This window comes from Sorex fumeus, unplaced genomic scaffold, assembly GCF_029834395.1.
Source record: "Sorex fumeus unplaced genomic scaffold, SorFum_2.1 ptg000008l, whole genome shotgun sequence".
NCBI lineage: Eukaryota > Metazoa > Chordata > Mammalia > Eulipotyphla > Soricidae > Sorex > Sorex fumeus.
Genome location: NW_026606065.1, coordinates 33,682,550 through 33,710,025, shown reverse-complemented (window position 1 = coordinate 33,710,025; position 27,476 = coordinate 33,682,550). Strand labels below are relative to the sequence as shown.

At 49.4% G+C, this 27,476-nt stretch overlaps 1 protein-coding gene across 1 annotated transcript in view; it reads right to left on the bottom strand.

Moving 5' to 3' along the window:
* Positions 1 to 27,476, bottom strand: part of ABCC4 (ATP binding cassette subfamily C member 4) — a 211,844-nt gene that overhangs the window by 25,660 nt on the left and 158,708 nt on the right. Inside the window, exons 21-27 of the mRNA XM_056109770.1 lie at positions 26,633 to 26,783; positions 24,938 to 25,057; positions 23,905 to 24,015; positions 21,885 to 21,985; positions 19,782 to 19,973; positions 13,576 to 13,731; positions 1,678 to 1,767 (exon numbers count right to left, since the gene is read on the bottom strand). Coding sequence (XP_055965745.1) covers positions 1,678 to 1,767; positions 13,576 to 13,731; positions 19,782 to 19,973; positions 21,885 to 21,985; positions 23,905 to 24,015; positions 24,938 to 25,057; positions 26,633 to 26,783 — 921 coding nt within the window. The remainder of the gene's footprint in view (positions 1 to 1,677; positions 1,768 to 13,575; positions 13,732 to 19,781; positions 19,974 to 21,884; positions 21,986 to 23,904; positions 24,016 to 24,937; positions 25,058 to 26,632; positions 26,784 to 27,476) is intronic.

Here is a 27,476-nt window from a genome sequence, read left to right as displayed (position 1 = left end):
TGGGACCACACCTGGTAATGCTCAGGGCTTACTTCTGGCTCTGTGCTCAGCAATCACTCCTGGCAGGTGGGACCACGTGGGGTACCAAGGATCGAAGCTGGGTTGGCCATATACAAAGGAAGCCCCCTACCCCCTGTCCTCTCTCTCTCTCCCAGCCCCATTTTCAGAATTCGTAGAGGAGACTCAACTTCATTTTAATTTCAGGAAACAGAGTTAAGATCCTATGAAATCAGGGTAAATTATGAACAAGACAGTTCTGGATAAACACTTGCTCCTAATTAGCACTTTCCCCCATTGACCAAACACTGTGCTCCAAGCCCGGACTCTCTGCAGATCTGCAAGAGAAATCTCGAGCTCTGAAGGGAGCACAAAAATCATTTACTAGTCATTCCTGTTTGGGGAAAGGCGTGTCTCCATTTCACCATTCAGTCTCCCCCTGAACCCCAGAACTCCGGCTCACCCTATCTTTCCCTCTGCGGGGTCACTGTTTCCCCACCTCTTCTTTTGTGGAAATGCACTGCATCAAGAATCACGAACCGAAGCGAAATCAGAGGTCATCTGTTCTCCAGTGGGAAAAGGGACAGGAAGTAGGCCGCTGGAGGAACACAAAGTCCCCAGAGTTGTTCAAAAGCACAGGAGGTGTGTGAAGGCTTAGCGCAGACATGCCCTTGGAAACCAGAATGACTGGCGTAGAAGCTGTCGAATTTCCAAATTCTCTTGCTCACAGTCAAAAGCCCATCTATAGATTAAAGGCACAGAGCTAAACTTGGAAAGCAGGTGTGTGTAAGAAGTCGTACTTCTCCGAAAGGAAGGGAGCGAGCAGTTATTCAGTACAAACGTACAAGCAAATGGTGGAGCCAAGTCCGATGAAGAATTTGAAATCTTAAGTTTTAGAAGTGAAACTCACTCTCTGCCCTCAAGCAGCTTAGAATCCGCTGGCGGGTAGAAAAAGGACCAGGCGTATAAGAAAGAACTGAGGCTAAACAAGGGCACCTTTGGACAAGGAAATTCAAAGACCTGGTAGAGTCAGCAACAGGACACAAGTAATAGAAAGTCATCTAGAAACATTGTCTGCAGGGGGAAAAAAATGTGACCTCTGGTACTCTGGTACTCATCAGCATGAAAATATCAGGTTTGTCCATAAATAATTATCACATTTTGACATCATTTACCTTTCTGAACATTTGCCTATAAAACTCCAAAGCATTTTATGAAGTATGATCTCATTTGTCATTGATGATGAATCCCTAACGATGAGAAGGGATTCTTGTTTCCACTTAGGGATTTTTCCAAAGAATGAAGCAGTACTAGTACCCACTGCAGGGTAATTAGTCACTTGGTCACTAATGGAATTTGAATCCATAAATAGAACTTCTTGCTTGGTGCTCTGCTAAGGACAAATCAGATGGCATGTCTGTGGCTATTTTAGAAAGGAATCTAAAAACATGGGGGCATTATGATATTCCTCAGCCACGGACACATTTCCAGTGGACCCAGGTTGTTAATGCTCTCCTGCATGGGAACCAATCACTTAACCCATCAGCCGCCCTAATCACCTGCTGCACTATGAATGTCTACACATCTATGTCCAAAAGAAAAGTGTCATTTCAAAATTACAAATGTCTATGCATACATATTCTGAGGCAAAGGTGAGAATCACACTTAAAAAAAAATTACCTCATTTAAGGCATTCCATAGTTCCTCATCTGCATGCTCATTGAAGGGGTCCAGATTTTTCCTCATCGTTCCAGTGAATAAAACAGGTTCCTAAACACCCCGAGAAAGCACATGTCATCAGCACAACCTCTTTTCATTTCAGCTCAGTGCTCATTTTCCAAATAGAGTTGGCTCCCCGCTGCCACCAAATAAAAAAGTATGAAATTCACAAGAACCACAAATCGAAGGGCATGGCCACTAGCAATTCTGTAGCCTGAAGCCAAACTCCAAATTACAAAGACTAAATCTGCAGGATGAGTGGCTGAGGTTCTAGGCGCCCAGAACAATCTTGGGTCACATGGACCAAAAAGACCACTGATAAAATGAACACCCAACAGTGGCAAATTTTGGGGGGGGTTTGAGAGAGAGTCCTGGGGGGATGGAACATGGGCCTCTTGTATGCAGAGGACATGCTCTAGCCAACTGAGTGTTCTCTCTCTCTCTCTCTCTCTCTCTCTGCACCTTACTGAAGGCAACTGAAGTTCTGCTTTTCAAAGGACTAAATCTGGGCTGGAGAGACAGTACAGTTCATGATGTGCTTTGCCTTGCATGCGACCAACCAGGGTTTGATCCGGGACAATCCTTATGGTCCCCCAAGCCCACCAAGAGGGATCCCTGAGCACGGAGCTAGGAGCAAACCCTGAGACCAAAGAGCCAAATTTCATATCAAAGAACTGAAAACAGTGGTAAGGTTTCCCATGGAGGAGTGCCAGAATGCCCATCACGGCACTTGGGTTTTCTTTTTAAAACTTTCTTCTTGGAAACGATCCTCTCAATGATCCTCTCTGAGATTCCAGCCAGGCATCAGGCAGTTCCTCTTCCTTTCGTTGTCTCTGGCAGGTTCAGCAGCGGGGGCGAGGCAGGGTGCAGGATCCCTCCCCCCCCACTCCACTCAGATACTCTGCCCATCTCCTCAAACTCGAAACTACAGGGTAGCACTGACCTGGGCTAGGAATGAGAACCTCTAGGGGCAAAGCTTGTGAGGCTTAAGGGGCTGCAAGGGAGCGGAAGCCATCAGCCCCAAGGCCGACGGGAAATGTGGACCCTCTTCTCTCCTGGCACTTTCATCTGGGGAGAGGTGTGTCTGGGTCACACCCCATGGTGCTCACAGTCTACACCCCGCTCAGTGCTCTGGGTCATTCCTGGCGGCGCATGAGGGGATCCTATGGGGCCTCCTGAACGTGATGCACGTGCTCGGCCCCTGGAACTGTCCTCCGGGCCCCGCTTGATTTATTCTAACAAGAGACATTTCTTGGTCCATCATGGCAGTCATTTTCTGTGCCTGTTTGGCCTCCCAGGGCCAAATCTCATCTGGAGGTGTTAGAGAGGCAGGTCAAGTGTCTGCCAGGTGTTCTAATGGGGGGTGGGGGTACGGGGAGAGATAGTACAGCTGGTCTTGCATGCGACAGACCCAGGTTCGATGCCTGGCATCCTGTAGAGTCCCCTGACCACCGCCAGGAGTAATTTCTGACTCAGAGCCATGAGTAAGCCCTGAGGATCACCAGGTGTGGCCCCAAACAAACAATCTAATAAACCAAGTGTCTAGCTGGAGCTCCAAGTCCACTCACTGACCTACAGAAACTCCCTCCCTCCCGCCTGCCTCCACCATAGAAATTCACACTGGCCTCCTCCACTGTTGGGGCCTCCTCCCTCACCGTCTGCTCTTTGCACGGGATGATGCCAAGACTGGAGGGGTAACAACGGACTCTTCTGAGAAGGCGGGGGGCTCTCTTCTGGCTGTCTCCCCACCCACAGCCTACCACCCTGGTCCATGCCTGCTTCCGCCTTCCACCAAGCTTCAGGGAGCACCCTGGGTACCGAGGGACTGTCAGAGGGAGGACCAGCAAGCGTGGGGACTCAAACGCCAATATCTACTTCTGGTCTCAGAGGCTCTATGTGGCGCAGGTGTTCTTAGGGGCACGGGGTGGGAGAAGGGAGCTCTGGAAACAAGGCTAATTCTGGGGCGGGAGCGATAGCACTGCAGGTTGAGTGTTTGCCTTGCATGCGGTCAACCTAGGTTCGATTCCCAGCATCCCATATGGTCCCCCAAGCACCTCCAGGAGTAATTCCCGAGTGCAGAGCCAGGAAGAACCCCTGTGCATTGCTGGGGTTACCAAAAAGCTAAAAAAAAAAAAGCCAACAAAAACCAGTAGGCTATTTCTCCTAGGTTTCGACACGCCGAATCTATTATTTCAAAGTGAGCAGAACATTTCCATCACAGGCCGGGGTGAAAGGAAAGAACGCCTAATTACAGCAGGAACCAAAGGCCGCTCTATTTCCCCTGAAAACCAACCGACACGAGGTTCACGGTGTTTAATATGCTGACGCGAGGAACTCTTTTTGGATTCCCCTCGTTTCCCTTTCATCCCTTTGCCAAATACGAAACCATTACATTATCTTCAAAAGGCAATAAAAATGCTTACAGTAGACACAGACTGCAAGAGCAGATAAGGGTCAAATTAATTATCATTTCTTATAGATACTAGTCAAGCAATGAAGTTAATACACTCATCTTATATCTATATATAAAAAAAAGCCATAAATGTGTTTGCAGACGGGCTATTTCCGGGCAGTGATTTATGGGAGGCTGCACAACTTCAGGTAAATATACCCTGAATTTATTAGGCCTCCATATATTTTTTCCTGAAGGGGCACAATTAGACCCCCTTTAGCAGGAAGGAGCTGACATGGAAGACTCAGGGCAACAAATCATTTTTGGTCCACGGCAGATTTCAAATGGAGTCTTTCTTTCAAACCCGTTTTTCTTTTTCGGTTTGGAAAGCCACACCCAGCAGTGCTCAGGGCTGCCTCCTGGCAGGCTTGGGGACCCTGGGTGGCACTGGGAATTGAACTCAGGTCAGCTGCCTGCAAGGCGAACGGCTTTCTTTATCTCACTGCTACCCCGTCTCGCTGGCCCTAAACCTGTTTTTCATCACTGTTTAAATTTCCTATCTATCTACATTATTTTTCTTAAATCCCCCGGGGGCATATTCAGGAGTAATTTTTTCCCCCTTTGTTCCTGACAGAACCCAGCCCAGATGGGGACTGTGACCCTGAATGGCTGCTCTGACTCGAGCATTGAGCGGCAGTAAGCTGATCGGGCCTGTCACTGAAAAGCACTCTTACTGGGCCTTTTGTGTTCGCCACAGGAAGACAGGCCTCTCATTCTCTCTCAAAGAAACCTTAGCCACTCACCTTCAGATGCTTAAACCAACCGGGGCCCAAGACAAAAACGGAACAAGTGGTCACAAACAAGCCAGATAAAGCAGCCCCCTCGGCCCCGCCCTCCACGTCCCACCCGGGTCCCAAACCAGGCAGGCAGCACCCTCCCTAGCCCCCTGTGAGGCTTTAGGGTCACTTCTGCGCTAAGGATCTTGGGGGGCGGGCAGCTTCCCTTCCAGCTTGAAGAATGAGAATCACTTGAACCCCTTGAAATACCCAGGCCCTCCCCTCCCCAAATCCCATGGCCTCTCAATGAAGGAAACATCCTCCAAGTCAGAAGAAAAGAACACATTGTTTGCTCACAAAGACAAAAAAAAAAAAAAGGCAAAAAGGAATTGAAGTTCTGAAAGTCCCCCTTCCAGACAAGAAGGGGGAAAAAAAGGCAAGAGTTCAGGGGTGCAGCTCCTCACTTTAGTGAACACTTCAGGGTCAGGAACAAAAGCCTAAAATGCTCGGCTAGGATCCAGTTGTATTTCTTTGCCCGTAACTGCAACCCCTGCCTTTTATTCTCTTTTGAGTTTTGTTCTCATGCAGAGAAAGAAAGAAAGAAAGAAAGAAAGAAAGAAAGAAAGAAAGAAAGAAAGAAAGAGGGTGGGTGGGAGGGTGGGAGGGAGGAAGAAAGAAAAGAGAAAAAGAGATACGGAAAAGAGAAAAAAGGAAAGAAAGAAAGAAAGGAAGAAAGGGAGAAAGAAAAAGAGAGAAGGAAAGAGAAAAAGAAAGATAAAGGAAAGAAAGGAAGAGAGAAAGAAAGACAAAGAAAGAAAAGAAAAAGAAATATAAAGAAAAAAGAAAGGAAAGAAAGGGAGAAAGAAAAAAGAGACAAGGAAAAGAGAGAAAGAGATAAAGAAAAAACAGACAAAAATAAAGAAAGCAAAGAAAGAGAAAGAGAAAGTAACAAATCCAGGTAATTAAAAAAAAAAGCCTTAAAGAGACAGATCTGATTAAACTCTTCAATCTGATTAAAGCCCCAAAGAGCAGAGCCCAGTTCGAAAGACTCTTAAGCTTTTCCTACAGGCTTGAGACATTGCCTAGCTTCTCCTTGGATTTAAAGGGGGAAAAAAATCAAAACAAAACAGAAATCGATTAAAAAAGAAAGCAAAGACTCCGCACTTAATCACGATTAAGACAAGACTCGGTTGCAGCCCGCACCAGCCCCGGTGAGCCATCTATGGATTCACGGATTCTGCATTTGCATGGAATCTCTCTCTGCAAGTCACTGCCAACAAGGCTGGAGGCAGGAGTGGGGCAGAGCCCATGCGAAGAAGAGGTTTTGAAATCCCTCCTTGCAGATTCCCTCAGATAAGCGTGCTGCTCCCTGAATCCCGCCTCGCCCAGGCCTTCTCCCAGGGTGCACCCTTCCTCTCCCTGCCTGTGCTTGGGCCCCGAATGGGACAGGGGTGTCTGGGCCCCGCACCTGGAATGTTCAACACCCACCAAGGACAGGCTACAGAACCCAGATCTAAAAGTGCCTGAAAGTAAAAGTAAAGTAAAGGCCCTCCCGTTGATCATCGATTTGCTCGAGCAGGCCCAGTAACGTCTCCATTGGAGACTTTGTTGTTACTGTGTTTGGCATATCGAATACATCACGGGTGGCTTGCCAGGCTCTGCCGTGTGGGCGAGATACTCTCGGTAGCTTGCCGGGCTCTCCGAGAGGGGCGGAGGAATCGAACTCGGGTCGGCCATGTTGGCTGTGTGCAAGGCAAATGCCCTACCGCTATGCTATGCCTGAAAAGTGCCTGAAAGTTAGCGCCCCGCCCTGCCTCTTCCTGCAGGTCTCCAGAGTTCCGAGATTCATCCCTACCTCTGCTCTGTGTGCCTGTGTCTGTGTTTTGAGGGAGATGTCTCCTAAGCAGGAGGCCCAAGGCCCCTTCTGGGCAATTTTCAGCCAACAGGGTGCCTCTGGGGCTATGCCCGGCAATGCCAGCAGGGCACATGTGGAGGTGGAGACAGGACCAGGGCCTGAGGTGGACAAGGCATGTGCCTTACCCTCTGTCTCTCTCATCTCTATCCCCAATCTTTTCTTTTTGCAGGGAAGGCGGGGGACACATCCAGATGTGCTCAGTACTCAGTGCTGGTGGGTACTTAGGGATCACTCCCGCTGAGAGATCACATGCAGTAACAGGGAGCAAACAGGGGTAAGCCGTGTGCAAGGCCAGTGTCTAAAGTCTTGTTCTGTCTCGCCAGTGCCCCCTGCCCCCGATGCTGACCTGTGCTGTGCTGGGGTCCCCAGAGCAGGGGGTGAGCTGGGGAGGCAGACACCACCATGACAAGATACTCCTATGCACAGTACCCCCACGGGGCGCCCTAATAACCAGCATGGGGTCCTGCCTTTGCAGGCCCCCCGCAAGCAAGGTCACCGTGGGAAGTGGGGTGCATGCTCGCCGTCCTATAAACAAGGATCTTCCGGGGAACCACCTTGGCAGCCATAAAGACATCAGGAGGAGGAGGAGAAGCATAGGCCGGCAGCTGCATCTCCAGCCCCAATGCCTAAACGGACATTGTCACTGCCCTCCCACTGTTCATTGATTTGCCGGAGTGGGCACCAGTAACATCTCCATTGTGAGACTTGTTACTGCTTTTGGCATATCGAATACATCACAGGTAGCTTGCCAGGCTTTACCATGCGGGCGGGATACTCTGGGTAGCTTGCAGGGCTCTCCGAGAGGGGCAGAGGAATCGAACCCAGGTCAGCCGCGTGCAAGGCAAACGCCCTACCCGCTATGCTATCACTCCGGCCCTTTAGAGGAGAACACACCCTCCTCTAAACAGTTGTACTGAGTGAGGCTTGACAAGTAATCCGGCCTTTTGAGCCCATAAAACTGGCCAAATTAAAAAAATTTTGGGGGGGGAGGGGAAGTCAGTGATGGGGGTGGGGGGTCACACCTGGTGGTTGGAGAGTCAAGCAGCACAGGGGACAAAACCCAGACCCTGAGTCATACATCCTGCTTCCACTCAGCTCAGGATCTTGGAAATCTCTTTTGATTGGAGCGTTTAGGAGAAAAAAGGGTAGAATTCCCTTAAGATCCACAGCTATTTGGAGTAGCACAGGTCTGAACTGGGATTCTACTGCTTTTCTTTCTTTCTTTTTTTGTTTGTTTTCATTTGGGGCTACACTGGCCGTGCTCAGGGCTGACTCCTGGCTCTGTGCTCAGGGATCACTCCTGCTCAGCTCAGGGGGCAATATGGGGTACTGGGGTTCAAACCCAGGTTGCCCAAGTGCAAAACAAATACCCCACCCACTGTACTCTCTCTCCAGTGCCTGGATTCTGTTGAACATTTGCAGTCTGACCCAGGGGACGTTCTTCCTCTCTCCAAGCCTCGTGTTCCTGGTGGGGAGAAACAGGACAGGGCCAGGCTTCCAGGGCCGTTATGAGAGCCCGTCAGCTGCGGGTGTGATGCCAAACTGCTCTAGAAGCCCAGCCCGATGGCAAGAGGCAGCACCTTTCCAAGACCAGAGGCGACTCATGGCTCGCAAGACGCATCTTGTGCCTCGTGACCATTGCGTGTCTTTTCTAGGAACTAGAAAACGTGCAGAAAGAGGGCCAGGGTCAGGGCAAGGGCAGCCTGGCTCTGTGAAATTTGGGACAGAGTGGTGTATCCCGTGAAGGTCATGGAAAAGGTCAAGCAAAGTTCTCATAGTGACCCCGACCCAAATAATCAAAGACCCCAAAAATCAGAGTAGAAATTAAAGGGTAAAATGTGATGATTTTAAAAAATTTTTCTTAATTATTTTTTTTTAATATTTTTTAATCTTTTTTTTTTCTTTCCTTTTTTGGCAATGCCCAGCAGTGGTCAGTTCTGGTGCACACTCAGGACTCACTCCTGGTAGTGCTCAGGGGATGGGATTGAACTTGGGCGTGCCACACAGGAGGCTAGCAATTGCTGTACCAGCTGTACTATCATTCTGGACCCAAAAGACAACTTTTTTTATTTTAAAGCGTAATTTGTTGTTGTTGTTGTCTTTTTCTAGTTTTGTGTGTGTGTGACTTTTTGGGTCACACCTGGTGATGTTCAAGGGACCGGATGGGATGTCAGGGATAGAACCCTGGTCGGCCACATGTTAGGCATATGCCCTCCCTGCTCTGCTATCGCTCCAGCCTCTTTAGCATAATTTTTTAAAGTCTTTTCTTATTTCTTTTTGACTTTTTGGGTCACACCCGGCAATGCTCAGGGGTTACCCCTGGCTCTGCACTCAGGGATCACTCCTGGCAGTGCTTGAGGACCATGTGGGAGCTAGGCACACGCCCTCCCTGCTCTGCTATCGCTCCAGCCTCTTTAGCATAATTTTTAAGGACACTTTGTTGAGGGGGGTGTTAGGGGGAGTGGGGGGGGAGAGGCACAGTGGTGCTCAGGGGCTCCCCCTAGCTTTGTGCTCAGGGATTGGACCTGGCTTCCCACCAGCAAACTAAGCGTTTATCCCTATGAGCTATCTTCCCCCATCTGCAGGCATTAGGGAACACACAGGGCCCCCATCCTTACCGGTCAGAGTCAGTGTTGAGGGTCTATTCTAACTTTGGGCCACAAACATTTTTTCCCCTTTCCTCCAACAAAACTTTCAAGGGAGCAGTTCCTTGGCTGGGTTTAAGGACCAGGAGACCAAAGCTTGCAGGCCCTAAGAGTTTCACAGGCTCTCAGACATGGCAGAGTGGGCGCGAGACAGTCCATGCAACTGAAGTGACCTGGAGACCCCCCTGGACCACTGCTGGGGTCCCCCGTAGGGCTCTCCACACTCTCCCATCCCCCAGCATGGGGCCGCGGAGACAAAGGCAGAGAGAGGGTGAGAAAGCAAGGCTCCGTGCTTACAATGCGCGGTGATCCTTATCTACCTGGATACAAAGCTTCGCTCTGTTGAGTAAGCACGTTCTGGAGTGGGTCCATGCACAGGCTCGGCAGGAGGGTGGAAACCCATGGAACGGACCCAAAACCCGGGATGTCAAGGGATATTTAGTCTTTGCTCAGATGTGCTTCCAAAGCACTGCCAGCAGCGCCAAGAACCGTCTCACGTGGTTTCTTTATTTATAGAGTTCTTTTATGTACAGAAGCACACGGCCATTCTTTCTTCAGCAGCATTTCAAGTAGCCTGGGACAGGCTCCTAGGCCCCTTCATCCGGGGGGTATGAAAAGACTTGGCAGCTGCTCCCATTATTTCTGCTAACTAATCTCCGCTGTTGGCCCATTTCAGAGATAGGTACATCTCAAAGATGAAAATTGAGGATTTAAGTCTCTCGTTTCCACTGAAATCATTCAAGTCTCAATCTAACGGTCAGAGGGCCTCTTGGAAATACAGGAGTTATTATATGTACTGAGAGGGCCTTCCTTGAGGTATCTTACAAAACAGTTTTTTTTAGGGGCCAGAGTGATAGCACCGTGGGGAGGGCATTTGTCTTGCACATGGACAACCCTTGTTCAGTCCCCAGCATCCCACATGGTTCCCCAAACACTTCCAGGAGTAATTCCTGAGCCGAGTGCCAGAAGCAAACTCTGAGCATCACCAGGTATGACCACAAAAGGCCAAACATTTTTTTTCAATTGCAGTAAAATAAATATTCCATAAACATATACCACTTTAGCCTTTTTGGTTCAGTTAGAGGCCACACTTGGCAGTATTCAGGGTATACTCCTGGCTCTGTGCTCAGGGACCACTCCCGGAGGGGCTTGGAGAATCATATCCTATGGACTGTCAGGGAATTAAACCTGGGTTGGCTGTGTGCAGAGCAAGTGCCCTGCCCGCTGTACTATCAATCTAGCCACAGTCTTTTTAATATTTTTTGGTGGGGTGGTAGAGTTGGAGAGGGGTAGGGCTGGGAATTGAACCCAAAACTCTGCCTGCAAGGCATGAGTTTACCACTGAGCCACATCTCCTGACCCCCATCCATTTTAGTGGACAGTTCAGTGGTCTAAAAGACACTCACACAGTTTGACAGTCACCACCACCAGGCACACAACTCCTTTCTCCTTGCCAAGGCAAAACCCTGTACCCATCATACAATTTCCTGTTCCCTTCTACCCCATGAATTACCACTCTACTCTTGGTCGCCACGAACCAACTCACTCTAGGGACCTTCTCTCAGGGCAAACACACACTGGCCTTTGTGGCACTGACTTGTTTCATGAGTGTCACGACTGCAGTCATGCATGCAGACAACAGAACACCCTTCTGTGTTTGGGACTGAATAGTATTTCACAGAACGGACATACCATTCTTGTTTTTTTTTTTTACTAGTGTGAATAAAACGTTGTTAGAAACATGCATGGACAGATATCACGTCAAGATCTTGCTTTCAATTCCTTTGGGTATATAAATTCTAAAGTAGAATTTCTGAATCCTATTGTTCTATTTGTCTGAAGAATCTTCATTTTGTTTCCACTGTCTACAATCCCACCTACAATACATGACAGTTTCAACTTTCTCTGGATCCCTTATGTCCTGACACGTGTATTTCTGGATTGTTCTCCCCTTAATGGGTGTCTGACTAGCATCTCTTTGTGGTAACAAAAGGGCTATCTTGGAGGTTGGAGAGACAGCAGAGCGGGTAGGGCATTATGCCTTGCACATGGCTGACCCGGGTTCGATTCCCGGCATCCCATGTGGTCTTCTGAACACTGCCAGGAATGGTTCCTGAGTGCAGAGCCAGGAGTATCCCCTGTGCATTGCCGGGTATGACCCAAAAAGCAAAAAACGAAACAAAACCAAAAAAAGCCTATTTTGGCTTCAAATTTATTTAGAGCAAGTCTAATTATTTTATTTCTGAGTGTGTGTGTGTGTGTGTGTGTGTGTGTGTGTGTGTATGTGTGTGTGTGTAGGGGGGTGCCTCCTGCTTCTTGTTGTGAGTGAGTCAGTGAGTCACCGGGCCTTCCCTGAAGGTCAGGTGACCGTAGAGCATAAAAGACCCCACATCAAACTATCAAAGCAACAAGTATGTAGCGAAAGTGGCATTCTGCAGCGAAAGTGGCGAGGGGTGGAGGGGCACAGATGGTGGTGCCTTCCTGGGCTTCTGGAGGACCACAAGTCTGCCCAGATAGGTGCTGAGCGGAGAATGCAGCCTAGAAGGAGCAGAACTCCAACTCTGGAACCTTCCTGAAGATTCCGCTCAGAGGCAGGATAGGGGCAGAGGGAGAGCACTATGACGAAGGCACTTGTGGTGCATGCAGAGAACCAGCTTTAATCTTGCGGTGCCGAGGAGGGAACCCCTGAACCCCACCAAGACGAAGCCCTAAGAGGAGAGCCAGGAAGAAGCCCTGAGCACAGCCAGGTGTGGTCTCCAAAAACAAAATAAAAACATGAATAAATAAAATAAAAACCCAAAGTAGTAGTAGAATAGATGCAACAGGAGATAGCTCAGCTGCTTCAGGCATATCCCGATTCGATTCCTGTCCCCACAGACTCCTGCAGATGGTCAGAGGCCACTGCAATAGGACAGTGGCGAAGTGCATTTACCTTGCATGGGGTCGAACCAGATTCGATCCCCAGCACTCCATGAGGTCCCCAGAGCACCGTGGAAGTAATTCCTGAGTGCAGAACCCCTGAGCATCACTAGGTGTGGTTCCCTCCCCCCCGCCCCCCAAAAATCTGCAAGTGCAGCCAGATATAGCTCTAGAGGCCACCCTAGCACCACTGAGGTGACCCGGCTATCTCTGGGCACTGCAGGGCCTAAGCTGCATCACATTCTTGGACCCCCGTGCTGACACATGGCTGGGTGAGCTGGGAATTGCTTGTGGGCCCCTGGACCTACTGAGTACTGCTTTTGGAGACCTCCTCCTCCAAAGCAGTACAGCAGAAGTTGCAACCAGGAAGAAACGCTTAGTCTCAGCTCCACCAGGTGGTGGGTCTGCAGGTGCAAACCCCCCTTGGTCCTCTTGGCAGCACCAGGAGCTGGGGCTCTCTCCACTGCCTTGAAGGGGTGAAAACGGAGCTGGGGGAGAGAGGGTCCTCACCCCATATTCTTTCTCACCATACTGGATCATTTTTCTGGAGAAAGTCGCAACTTCTCCAAGACATGATGCATTATGCTTCTCTGAGAGCCCCACCTACACCCCAAGCTCCAGGATTACAGTTGCCTCTTCCTGGAGATGCTCTGAATGCTTCCCCAAGGGGCCTTCACTGCGGGGAGCAAAGTTCCATGGGAAACACCCCGGAGTCCACGATTCCCCGTGAAACCATGGCCAAGCCTGCTCAGGGCTCCCAGAATTCTGCCATTCTCAGCCCGCAGAGTGACACCAGGGTCCATGAGTGCCAAGACATCTCCCTGTGGAAGTGATAAAAGCACCCTCGCCAACTACAAGAGGCCCAATGCATTGAGCCTGGTCACTAATGCAAAATCACACTGAAAATATTTATTGGAGGAGAGTCTCTCTATGGGAAGAGAAACCCCCTTTTAGTTCACTGAAACAGAGAAAGAGGGGTTGGGGAGAGAACAGCCGGGATGGTGTTTGCTTTGCATACAGCCAACCCAGATTCGACCCCTGGCATCCCATGTGGTCCCCTGAACCCCGCTGGGAGTAATTCCTGAGTGCAGAGCCAGGAGGAACCCCTGAGCATCGCTGGGTGTGGCACCCAAAACCTAGCGAGAAAAAGAAAAGCCAATCGAGTGATACTAAGTGACCTTGGGTGCCCTTTCGCACAGAACAAGTGCCTACCTGTGGGATGATGGACATATTCTTCCGTAAGTCGTGGAGTCCGATTTCTGTGGTCAAGATCTTATCGATCCAAATTTTACCTTCGGGCTCTGACAGTCTGAAAAGGGCTGAGATGAGGGAACTTTTCCCTGCGCCTGTTCTCCCCACAATGCCGACCTGTGGAGAGAGGAAGGAGAGGATAAAGGAGCATCAAGGGGCAGGGGATAAGACAGGGGCTGGGTTAAGACAAATCCGGGACATTAGGGACATTCTAGAGGAATGACCAGGGAAACCTGCTTCTCTTTCCTTTTCTCATGATTTTACTCGGGACATTGTTCTTGACAGGGTCACAAGCATGCGGATGAGGTTCCGACACCAAACCTTGACCAGAATGTCCTCCTACCATACCCCACCAGGGAAGGTCACTTCCATAAAACAGCTCTCAGTCTCTGTTGCTTTGGGCCATTTATTGATCTGAATCTTCAAGCCCAGCACAGCTGACACAATGGCCCAGGGAGTTCTCTGCTCTGTGTGTGTGTATGTGTAAATATGGAAGGGGAAAGGGTGTCCTGTGCACAGTATGACACTCAGTTATAATCCATGATTCTACCCAGTGTTTCCCAAAGGGTGACACCCCGAATGTCAGAAATGAATAAAGGTCAGTGGCCCCGCTTGGGACTGATTTGATTGGCCCCAAGTGTGACAATGATCCATTGACTGTGGGAGAGGGCAAGGAATATCTTGAGCCTTGAGACATTTTTGGATAATGTCCCAAGAGACAAAACAAGTTAATCCAGAGCACTGTTCCCCTTAAACACGCATTCACTTTCCTCAAGTTTTCCCACTTCAGACAAAGTCTTTGGGAGAAAAATTGCAACCACTTCTGAGCACTAAGTTTCAGGTATATGTTTGGGTCTTGAAACGTCTTTACGTTTGTAACGTGCAGATCCCAGGGTTTTAAAAGACATTGGTGTTGTGGCCAAAACACTCAGAATGAGAACAACAACAACAATAACAAGGACGGACCATTTGCTATGAAGGAGGGCCTTTCATCTGAACAGTTCAAAAGGAATTTTACAAACCAATTAATACCGACAATTGCCCCCTCGAGACAGATTTCTGTCAAGTATCATTCTAGTTACTCAAAGCAAAGCAGGAAGAAATGAAGCACCTTGACAATAAGATCAAAGAATCGATACGGCAGGTACACGCTGGTTAGGAATGAAACTGTGCTGTGAAAACTGCCTTGTGCACGTAAACCCACACACAGAAACTGGCCCTTCGTAACCCGTGAGTTAAGCACAATACCAGCCTCAAGGGCTATGTCCTCCTCTGCACAGCCTGGCAGGAATGAAGGGGCCGAAGACATACTTCCTATCACCTGTAAACTGTCACTGTCACTGTCCTCCCCTTGTTCATGGATTTGCTCGAGCGGGCCCAGTAACATCTCCATTGTGACCACTGTAACTGTGTTTGGCATATCGAATATGTCACAGGGAGCTTGCCAGGCTTTGCTGTGCAGGTGAGATACTCTCGATAGCTTGCCAGGCTCTTGGAGAGGGGCGGAGGAATCAAACTCGGGTCGGCCATGTTGGCCACTTGCAAGGCAAACGTCGTACCGGCTGTGCTATTGCTCCAGCCCACCTGTAAACTAATCCAGTACATTTTATTTTTATTTATTTTTGTTTTTGAGGCTCACACCCGGTGATGCACAGGGGTTACTCCTGGTGGTGCTCGGGGGACTATATGGGATGCTGGGAGTCAAACCGGGTTGGCTACACACAAGACAAATGCCCTACCTGCTGTGCTATCACTCCACACCCCAAATCTAGTACATTTAAAAAAAAAAAAGACAATGGGGGCAAGTTGGGCCATCCTCTGAGTAGTACTCTTGACCCTATGCTTTAGTGTGTGAGAAAACATAGGTGGTCCAGGGACCAATCAGGATGGGCTAGATTCAAGGCAATTCTCTACTATTTCTTCTTCTACTACTACTTCCTTCTCTACTATTTCTCTGGCCTCCAACCCTACCTACTTTAAACATAGAACTAAATTTTCTGAGCTTTAATTCTCTGCCATGAACCTGATCTCATCTGACTGCTTCCTAAAGTGGTGAAGCTTAATCTGAATCAAAAATGATCTTCAAGAAAAGAACAGCCTGGCTACATTGGCCAGCACAGTATCCTGTAGATGCCTAGGGGGACTGCATGAGGATGGAAGGGTGGGTCACAATTTCATTCCAGAGGGACCAGTCCTGGTTTGTGTGTATTTCTGGGCGATCCTGTATGTAAATCTACACACATCAAGCGGCAGGAGGGAACCACGTCTGGGAGACGGTGACGGTCTACTCGGCGGTGGGCTCTATTGAAAAGGTCCCAACCTGCAAATGGGCCAGAAGCAGAGTTGGGATAAGCAGCTGAGAAGACACAGGAGACAGAAAGGGCTGCCGTGACTCCAGAGTCGATGAACGCCAAGCTGAAGAGATGAGAATCCAGAAGATGTAGCTCTAAACTGACGCAGTGAAGTAAGCCAATTCTTTTACTTTCTTTTATTTTTTTTTTGGGGGGGGGGGACATCTGGTGGTGCTCAGGGCTCTGTGTTCAGGGATTACTCCTGACAGTGCTTGGGGTATGGGGGAAGCCCTATGCAATGCTGGGGACAGAACCAGTGTGAACCATGTGCAAGACTAAGTGCCCTACCCCGGACTACCTCTGTAGCCCCATGAAATTTACTTTTAATTCCAACAGGAAGGGCAGAGACTGAAATGGAGAGATCCATGTTGCACAGACTTCACTCCATGAATCCTAAAAGGAAGGGGCACTAGTTTTAGGGTGATGCTCAGGATTGAGGTTGCTGCCAGTGGTGATCGAGTGACCATTTGGTGTGTAGGATTGAACCAGCGGTCGGTGCACGCAAGACAAACACCTTAACTCCTCAACGCTCTCTCTGGACTGTCATTCCCCTCACTCTCCTCATTTTTAACATCCCATTTAAATTTCATTGACTGCATGCAAGGCTCTTAGAAAGAAAAGCTTTTCTTTTATGTCCGTCCCTCTCTCTCTCTCTCTTTCTTTTTTTTTTTTTTTGCTTTTTGGGTCACACCCGGCAATGCACAGGGGTAGTTACTCCTGGCTCTGCACTCAGGAATTACCCCTGGCGATGCTCAGGGGACCATATGGGATGCTGGGAATTGAAACTAGGTTGGCCGTGTGCAAGGCAAACACCCTACCCGCTGTGCTATCACTCCAGCCCCTGTCCCTCTCATTTCACTTAGCATGATACTCTCCATGTCTATCCATTTATAAGCAAATTTCATGACTTCATCTCTCCTAACAGCTGCATACTATTCCATTGCATAGAAGTTTCTTTAACCAGTCATCTGTTCCAGGACACTTGGGTTGTTTCCAGATTTTGGCTGTTGTGCTGCAATGAACATATAGGTACAGATGTCATTTCTACTGTGCTTTTTTGCATCCTCTGGATACTCATTTGTGGAGTGTAAAACAACATAACACGAGGCTGACACCTAAGGATAGTAGATACACGGGAAAGGAAGACTGCTCCATAGCCGGAAGCCTGCCTCATGAGCAAAGGGGAGAAGGCAGCTGGAACAGAGAAGGGATCACTAAGAAAATAATGGCTGGAGGAACCGGTCGGGATGGGAGATGTGTGCTGAAAGTAGATAATAGACCAAACATGATAACCTCTCAGTGTCTGTATTGCAAACCATATAATGCCCAAAAGTGGAGAGAGATTATGGGGAATACTGTCTGCCATAGAGGCAGAGGGAGGGGGTATACTGGGGATATTGGTGGTGGGGAATGTGCACTGTTGGAGGGATGGGTGTTTGATCATTGTGTGATTGTAACCCAAACATGAAAGCTTGTAACTATCTCATGGTGATTCAATAAAAATTAAAGAAAGAAAGAAAGAAAGAAAGAAAGAAAGAAAGAAAGAAAGAAAAGTATGCAAGATAGTACACCGGCTACTTGCATGCACAGACCCAGATTCAATCCCCTGTACTCCGTATGGTCCCCCAGCACAACCAAGAATAATTCCAGGATGTACCCCTGAGCATCATCGGGTTTGGCCCAAACCTCACCCCCCCAAATAATCAGTCATTTTCTTAATTATGACCAATGCAGATAAGCTAGAAAAATAAACATCAACCACAACCTCTGATATAAAACCATTCATAAGATATGCATGTATTTTCTCTCAGGATGGGTGAGTCTATGCGTCCATTCACATTCTGAAAGATGCACATTTATTTAAGCACAATGGAATTAATCTGAACATGTTGTTATAATCAGTTTCACTTACTAGTTCATGAAAGTAACTGCGACAATGTCCACTTAACATTGCCCCCAAGCCTGGGCCGTTCTGGGGGGGACAGGGTGTTGTCCCTCCGCCTTCTTGCCCTATGGCTTCCATCCTCCAGAGGCCACTGGACAGTCAGTTTTGGGTCCTCAGTGACAAGATACGCGGGGCCTCGTGGGATGGGGGTGGAGCTGGCCCTTTCCTTCTCATCCAAATGAGACCCTAGTCACCACCCATGAACGACCGTTCTGGCTCCTGATCAAGCTACTTAACGGCCATGATCCCAGAGACTCAAATCTCAGAACCCACCAACTTTTGGCAGAAATCCCTTCAGATTTAATTGTTAAAGTTTCAGAATTTCAAAATTGTGCAGGCACTACTATAGCCACGCAACATTATATGTTATTCATAACCAGCAACAGAAAACAAATTGTCTACTGTTGCCTTTTTGGCAGATCCGAATGTTGGGGTAAAATCCCAAATAATAATGGTGGGTCTGGTGTGAAAATATTAAATGCAATCAAAGTAGAGAGAAAGTAATGTGGAAATCATCTGCCCCACAGGAAGGGTGTGGGATGGGGTACACTGGGGATTTTGGTGGTGAAGAATGGGCACTGGTGAAGGGACGGGTGTTTCATTGTATGACCGAAACTTAAACCCAAAAGCTTTGTAACTGTTCTCACGTTGATTCAATAAATAAAATGATAAAAAATGGGAAAAAAAAAAAGTAAGGTGGAGTTGATGCCCAGTTCAATCAGCTAATCAGTAGCTGAATAAATAGCAGTACTCCTACATTTAAAAAAAAAAAGAATGAGAGAGAGGGCTCAGGAGAGAGATAGAAGGAAAGAGAAGCAGACCCAAGGAGCCCAAGGCGCGCCCCCCAGAGGAGGCTGGAGAAATGGCAGGGAGCAGGTGCTAGGGAGCACAGGGGAGGGACAAGGGCCAAGAGAGGGTGGCCAGGTTAAGGCACAGAGGACGTGATGTCACACACAGGACTGGCTCAGGTGATGGTCCAGGCCTGGGTCCAGAGGCCACAGATTGTCTCAGGAAGGCAAATCTTTAAGAAAAGTGAGGAAATTGGGCAGCTATGCTCCTTGCTTAGTTTCCAAGGAAGAACCTAGGATACCACCATGCACTGTAGTCAATTCACACTTACATGCATGTGTGCATGTGCGTGTGTTTGTGTGTGTGTGTGTGTGTGTGTGTGTGTGTGTATGTCCCCTGGACAACGCTTTATGAACCACCCTCTACTGTACTGAATTCATTCTTGTTTGCATGTGTGCGTGTGCGTGTGTGTGTGTGTGTGTGAGTGTACGTGTACGTGTGCTGGGCAATGCTCCGTGGATCACTCTATACTATACTTAATTCACTGTGTGTGTGTTTGTGTGTGTGTGTGTATGCACGTCCACCCTGAGCAGTATCCTGGGGGTCACTCCAGGGGATACTCCGTCAAGCTGGAGTTGGTCCAGGCCTTGGCCCAGTGTGGTTGTTGCCCGAGCCTGGGATATCTTGTACTGGACTGTAGGCTCTGCACACACACACGGCACCCTAACAACCAAGCCATCTTTCTTCTCCATGCTGCAGGCCAGGGGCACATCCCCGGGATGCCACATGGAGCTGAAGAGCTTGGGGGGCTACAGCTCAGCACCACACCCAGCGCCCACCACCTCTCATCTGACCCAACACGGAGGAAGCAGATGCTGCAGAGAAGCAACTCTCACTTCTTTCCGGACGGGCGTGTAATGGGCGACACCCAGCAGGACACACCCCTAATGGGAACTTGGGGGGTCATGAGATTTGAACCGAGGTCTGCAGAATAGGGTGAGAGAGGAAAGCACCTTGACCTTTGTGCCACCTCTCCTGCCCCCGCCCTGACCCCCTCAGGTCATCAGAGCCCCTGCACCCACCTTCTCTCTGGACTTGATGAGGGCGGTGAGGTGCTTCAGCACCACAGGCCCGTCCAGACTGTAGGTGAAGTTGACATTGTCGAAGACGATGACCCCCTCCTGGGGCCAGCCGGGCGGGGGGCGCTTCTGACATTCCCACGGCGCCTCTTTCTCCAGCTCTGTGTACTCCATCACCCGCTCCACGGAAATCATCTGCAAGGCACGGCCGTGAGCTGGGTGAGGTGAGTGGGAAGTGCGGGGAGAGGGCCGACAGCCCGGGTAGGAGCAGCTCAGGATGGCTGACAAACTCTCTCAGGGCTCGGGGGTCCTTCCCCTCATGGTTCATTCCCACTCTGTCCTCTTAGCATGGAAAGGAATGTGAAAGCCAGAGTCACGTTTTCACACCTATCTAAATCATCTGAGGATTCTGCACATGGACGGGATGCTTCCGCCCTACCTCCAAGCCCACCATGTGTGGCCACAGAAGGACAATCTGTTCTGGGGGAATATAGTGCAAGGGATGGTAAGCCTCATGGTAATACCCCGTGTATACTTAAACTCCTACACGGCCAGGATCCAGAGACACACAAATGAATCTCGGACCCGAGCAACTTGCTTCAACAATCTCCTCAGACCCTAATGATTAAAATTTTAGAATTCCTAGAGCGCACGGCCACTCTTGCAGCCGCGTGACATTATACTGTATCCATAACAAGCAATACAAAACACATTGTCTAGCGTTGCCTTTATGGCGGGTATTAGTGATGGTGGGACTGGTCTCGAAATATCGAAGGTAACCAAAGTAGAAAAAGAATGTATTGTGCAAATTGTCTGCCACACAGGCAGGGGTAGGTGTGGAATGTGGGGAGGGGACTTTGGTGGTGGAAAATGTGCACTGGTGAAGGGATGGGTGTTTGATGATTGCATGATCAAAGCTCAAACATGAAAGTTTTATCACTGTACCTCACGGCGAATCAATCAATCAATATATATATATGAATCAATCTATATATATATATATAAAAAGGTAAAGGTAAAGGCCCTCCCGTTGATCGTCGATTTCCTCGAGCGGGCCCAGTAACATCTCCATTGGAGACTTTGTTGTTACTGTGTCTGGCATATTGAGTACTCTCGGTAGCTTGCCGGGCTCTCCAAGAGGGGCGGAGGAATCGAACTCGGGTCGGCCATGTTGGCCACTTGTAAGGCAAACGCCCTACCGCTGTGCTATCGCTCCAGCATATATATATACACCCTGTGTACTCTGCATATAAGTGAGTGATCCTAGAATGATTAGTGTGGAGAAGGAAGTGGCCTCATTGGTAACTGGTTTGGAGCAGGTTTCCAGGGAGGTGTGTGTTGGGGGGGTGGAGGGGGGGGAGTTGTACACCATGTAATTCTGAAAAGGGGGTGATAGGCCAAATGAGTTTGAGAACCTCTGCAAAAGGGAACAGTTTGGGTTGTCTTTTCCCTCCAGGAAGGAGCTGGGGCAAACAGTCAAAGAGGAAATAACGAACCTCCGCCCTCGGCCCACCTAACTGCCGTCTAGTTCTGGACTGAGTTCGGCTTTGGGGCCACGGGTTCTGTGCTCGGTGGGGGTCCTGGGGAGGCGGAGGGCCGAACCCTGGCATCCACCTGTCAAGCACATGCGCTGAGCATGTCCCGTCCCGTGAACTAAACAAACACACCACCTCCAAACGGCAGCTCTTCTCGGAGCGGGAATAAGCCAGCAACCAAGAAATGAAACGGCGCTGGGCTCAGAGACGGGAGCTACCGCCTCTCTCAGGCCTCGGGCCGCCCTCCTACAGAGCCGGTTCTGACATTTGAAGCCCGCTTACGCGTGAGGGGCAGGAGGAAAGTTGCTGACACGGCATCCCCAAGGCAGAGACCAAGATGTGTATACACTTTATTTTACACTAACTTTAAACAGATGGAGGAAGGATCGGAGATGCTCTGTTCTCCACGATGTAAATGTAAAAATAACAGCAGGGGTGTGTGTGTGTGTGTGTGTGTGTGTGTGTGTGTGTGTGTGTGTGTGTGTTAACAGAAGAAGAATGACTTTTATGCCGCTGAACGGGGAGGAAAGAAGGAGGCTGTGTCAGGAAAAGTGAAAGAGAAAACTGTTACCATATTCTCCACCTCGGCGCTCTGCCGGACACACCATTGGAACATCCCCATGAGCGTGAGGGCGTAGGACAGTGCCAGGCCCACCTGCCCCGCATCCAAGGCTGGTCGGGAACAAGAGAGAGACGGTTAGCATCACGAGGGACCCCTCGGCTACCCTCACCACCCCCCAAGGTGGTGCAGGAAAGAACCTTGGCCACTGCCCCAAATCAGAGTTCTGGGGCTGTAGCTTTAGCACAGCAGTTGGGGCGTTTGCCTTGCATGCGGCCAACCTGGGTTCGATTCCCAGCATCTGATATGGTCCTCCGAGCACCGCCAAGAATAATTCCTGAGCGTATGAGCCAGGAGTAAACCCCTGTGCATCATCGGGTGTGACCTCAAAACCAAATCAGAGCTCTGTGATCTACAGATTGCGATCACGTGACTGAAAATCTCACATAAACGCTAAATCTCACAGGAATGCTAAATGCTCAACCGCTAAAGAGAGCTAGTGCAGGCTCTCACCTCGCACGCTGTCCGACCTGGGTTCGACCCCTGGTAAGTTCTCTGGTCCCCCTGAGCATCGCCAGCAGTGATCCAGGAGCACAGAACCAGGAGTAAGCCCCGAGCACTGCTAGGGGTGGCCCAAACCCTACGCTACACGGAAAAAATCCAGTAGAAACGCAACCACCTGGGCATTTTGTCTGACGGTTAATGCCCACCAGACGGGTTGCATTGCGTTGAGTCCCGTGAGGAGCATGAAAAGTAAAATCTTAGGGAGTGATTCAATTAGCCCAAATCCAATCCCACTCGGGGATCCCCGAGGGTGCACTGGACGGTGCTGTGCCCCGGGGGGCCTGGCAGAGGTAAGGAGGAGGGTTGCTCACCACTCAGCTCCCTGTCACTGTGATTTCAAGGAGCACTGTGGAACACGGCCCCTTCTCATCGCAGAGTGGCTGCCGCTGGGAACTGCCTCAGCCACTGGAGCCTTTGAATCTCTGCGACCCCTCGGTGGTCCAGGGACCCCTCCAAGGGCACGTTGGAGACACTCACCCAACATGCGAGCTTCTTCCTGTGAGCCCCCAACACAGGAGCCCCTTCCTGCTCTGAGTCTCTCTCTCTCTCTCTCTCCCCCTTTTTGTATATTTGAGGGTGGGGTTTGGACCACACCCAGCAGCACTAGACACTATCAAGGCTCTAGACCATTTGGTTATTTGGTGCTGGAGTTGCTGGTAGAACACCTCGCCCCCTGCACCTCACCCTTGTACCATCTCCCTGACTCACCCCTGCACCATCTCTCTGACCCCCGTCCCTGCACTATCTCTCTGATCTCACCCCTGTACAATCTCTCTGACCCTTTTCCCTGCACCATCTCTCTGACCCTCATCCCTGTATCATCTCTGAACCTTTTTTTCCTTTTCAATGATCAATATAACTGTAAAAATATCTAAAACATAATATTTGATGGTTTTCAGGCATACCTGGCAGTGCTCAGGGCTGACTCCTGGCTCTGTGCTCAGGAATCACACCTGGCCGGGTTCAGGGGACCAAGCATCTGTAGTACCTGTGATTAAACCTGGGTTGACCCATGCAAGGATTGGACCCAGGCAGCTACGAGCAAGGCAAGACCCCAAACCACTGCATAATCACTCTGCCCTAAAAATAATATACTTTTATTAAAGAAATCCCAAGAGGAGACATGTCCTCATGCCCTTCCACCCAGGCCTCCAGGTACCAGCTTGGAATGAGGCCAGCAGCCCACATACTCAGAACCAGGAACTTGATTCTCTTTTCAGGACCACCAAGTAGTCCAGGAAGAGTGAGAACGTGCGCAGGTCTCCATCCACTTACAGAGAGGTAAAAGGCAACACTCCAGACCCCAGTCCTGTTCCCCAGCCGGCTGGGGGCAGCGGAAAACACACAGGACCCAACTTGTCAGAACTGCAAGGCTGCACAAGGTGGCGAGTGTTTAATTTTAAGTCATCTAAGTGACTGCAGGCGCATCGCACTCATGCCACGGATAGTTCTTCACATCTGTACTTACTTTTGGCCAGCAGGAGCGCCCCGAAGGCCACCACAATGACAAAGACAGCGCAGATGGCGTCCAGACGCACAGCGAACCAGCGCGACGTCGTGAGAAACAAGAACCACGCCTCTGGAGACAGGAGGTGCCCGTGAGCCAGGCGGGAGGAGCAGGAACATCCCTGAGAGCCGCACGGCACCGGGGGCGGGCAGGGGGCTACGTGTGGGGACAGGCAGGTTGGACTCCCCCAAGAGTGACTGTGACACAGGGCCAGGCCCTAGGTCTCCCAGACCTCTGCATGGGGGTTCTGGGGAGATCAGGATCCCAGGAGGAGAAACGGGATTGTGGCAAAGAGGATGGGACCCCGCTGAGTTTCTGGAAACCTCCGTCCCCACTTCCTTTCCCTGCTCGGAGTGTTTATGATTCAGGCACCCGTGGGACTCTCAGTAAAGGAACCTGCAGGCTATCTTCTAAGGACGTGTTTTATGGAAAGATGGACGTGTTTTATGGACAGGTTGTCCACTTGGAAGAAATTCTGCAATTTCTGCATGGTGGGAGGTGGCAATGGGTAAACCTTGACCGATGCAAAGAATAACACCTGTCAAGTGAGGGTTGGGTAGGAAATCGATTTCCTGGGTTACTTCTTCCATCAGAAAAACAGGGCCTGGGCTGGCTATTACTTTATATAAAGTTTTATTGGAACACAGCTTGGGCTGTGAGCTGCAGAACGTGCTCTGTGCCTGCTTCTACGCCAAAACAGCAGAGACAGACAGTTGCCACGAGACAGTCTGACGCGAGAAGCTCTGCAGGGTTATACAAAGAGCTGGATGAGCCCTGCCTTGCCCTACCCAAGCGACACATGGAGGGGCCAACACAGGCCAACTCGGGGGGAGGAGGGAGGGAGGGCTGAGACATGAGTGGGGAACAGACACGCAGGGGCATGACACAGGGCTGGGGAGAGAAGGGCCGAGAGAGGAGTGTCGGGCCATGGACACGGAGAGGCTGCCGGGCCCCGCAACCAGCCCCCCAACCAGCCCCCAGATACAAGACAGACCTGAGTGCAAATCCTGGTGAGCGTCAAACAGCTCCTGAAACCTCTCCTCGGCTCTGTGCGCACGTATGACCCAGAGGCCCTGGAGAGATGTCGACAGGTGGGAGAACACGGGGCTCCGAGCTGGGGAGAGGAGACAGACAGGCAAGACAGACAAGACAGACAGACAGACAGCTCAAGGTAAGTTGGGGACCAAGCACTGCCCCAACCTCCTCAGGTAGCCTGCCCCCAAATCTGCTATAGCATTTATAGCAGGAATCTATTTTCTGGAATGCAAATATTGACAACATCATCAGAGAGAGACTACAACAGGTTGTAGCACAGGCGGGGCACTTGCTTTGCACGTGGAAGATGCGGGTTTAATCCCCGATACCACATATGGTCCTCCGAACCCGCCAGGAGTGACCCCTGAGCTCAGGGCCAGGAATAAGCCCTGAGCACCACCAAGTGTGGCCTCAAACCAAAAAGAAAGCAAATATTTATAGTGTTCTCAATGGTGTATTGTTTTTTAAAATACATACACGCTTCTATATATTTCTCTGCATAGCTCCCATAAAATTAAGTGGGTATTACTTAGTAGTGACTAGTAGCTGCTTGAAGTTTGCTGTCTTCCTTCTTTATTTTTTGGCTATCTTGCTGATATCTCTTTTCTTCTTTAAAGTGAATTATAACTGGGTGATACTATTATATTACTTATAGGTATCTGTATAAATTATGAGATGATCACTACAGTAAATCTAGTTTAGCAAGTCACAACACATCGCGTTGTGTGAACATTTCTTCTTGTGATGGCGATATTTAAACATTTACTCTTAGTCACTGATAACTATGCAATATGGTCTAATTAATTTTATTTTATTTATTTATTTATTTTTGGGTCACACCCGGCAATGCACAGGGGTTACTCCTGGTTCATGCACTCAGGAATTAACTCCTGGCAGTGCTCGGGGGACAATATGGGATGCTGGGAATCAAACCCGGGTCGGCCGTATGCAAGGCAAACGCCCACCCACTGTGCTATTGCTCCAGCCCCTGGTCTAATTAATTTTAAACAGTATGCTTTGTACATGGGACTGACTTAACCCGGGAAGTTTATAGCTTCTGATCCATTCCAACTCAAGCTTTTTCAAATGTAATAATGCCGCTCTCCAAATGAAGTTTTGGGGATTCAATAATGAATATATTTGTATGTTAATGAAATGAACACTGAATTGTTCCTTTTGGGGCGGATTACCTGTAGAACAGAACGGTTAATCATAAAACGTTCCCCCTGTTACTCCCACACTTGGACATTAAAGAGAATCACCAACAAAAGCAGTGCACCTCTCTCCCGTGTTCTGCAAAGGAAATTATTTCAGCTTCTATTTACAAGAACAGCCCGGGGGTGGGGGGAAAACCACAGTCTGGCATGATCCCAAATACTGGTGATAATAAGGAGCAAAACTGAAAATAACAGGGTACTTATCTTCGTGAAACATTTGACAGCCCAGCTGATGGGCCTTGTTTTGAGTGTGTGGAGAGTAAAAAATCTCCTTTGAATGCATCCCTTCGGATGGGTATTTCCTGACTAATAGTCCATGACCCGATAATGTTCCTTAGGGTGGAATGGGGGAAGTTGCTCTCTATAATCATGGCGTAAACGGATGCTTGCTCATTTGCGTGCTTAGCTGGCCCCAACGCGAGCACCTCCATACTCACTTGTAGATTCCAGACGTTTGACATCTCTGGATGTTTGCAGGAAATATCGCCGAAGCACAATGAAGATGATGGCCAGGGGAACCAGAGGCAGAGCAATCCATGGGATCACGGCCACGGCCACACCCACCACACCGATCACTTGTAGGAACGTCTAAAAGAAATGGAGAGATACTTCTCACGGGGCTGCAGGAGGCTTGGCGGTCGGCCTGGGGTATGAACGTGAGGTGAGGGATGGATCCTTGCACGACATTCAATCAGTAAGTATCAGTGTGTCAGTATATAAGTAAACGAGAAAACAAAGGAAAGACCTTTCAGAGGTTGCTCTATGAAAACTTAGTCTCGTTCTACAAAAGGCTTCTTGGAATGGCAGGGCATGCTTTGCCAGACAGAGCTGGGAAGACCAGGATGACAGGTGGGGGACCATTTCACAATAATTACATACTGACTATGCTGCCAAGACTATGGGAAGGACTTTTTAGCTCTCTGGGGACACTCACAAGTAGATAAAGGAGATGCTTTTATGTTCCCTCTTGGACAGAGGACAAAACCTGAAGTTTAGTTTTATCAATTTTCAAGACAAGGAAAATTAGCAAGTAGGTTATCAGGGATCATTCAAATCAAATCCTAAACCACTTGCACACAGACTGGCTATGGGTTTGTTAAAGATGGCCATTACTGTCACTGTCACTGTCCTCCCGTTGTTCATCGATTCGCTCGAGCGGGCCCAGTAACGTTTCCATTATAACAATTGTTACTGTGTTTGGCATATCGAATACGTCATGGGTAGCTTGCCAGGCTCTTCCTGTGAGGGCGAGATACTCTCGGTAGCTTGCTTGGCTCTCCG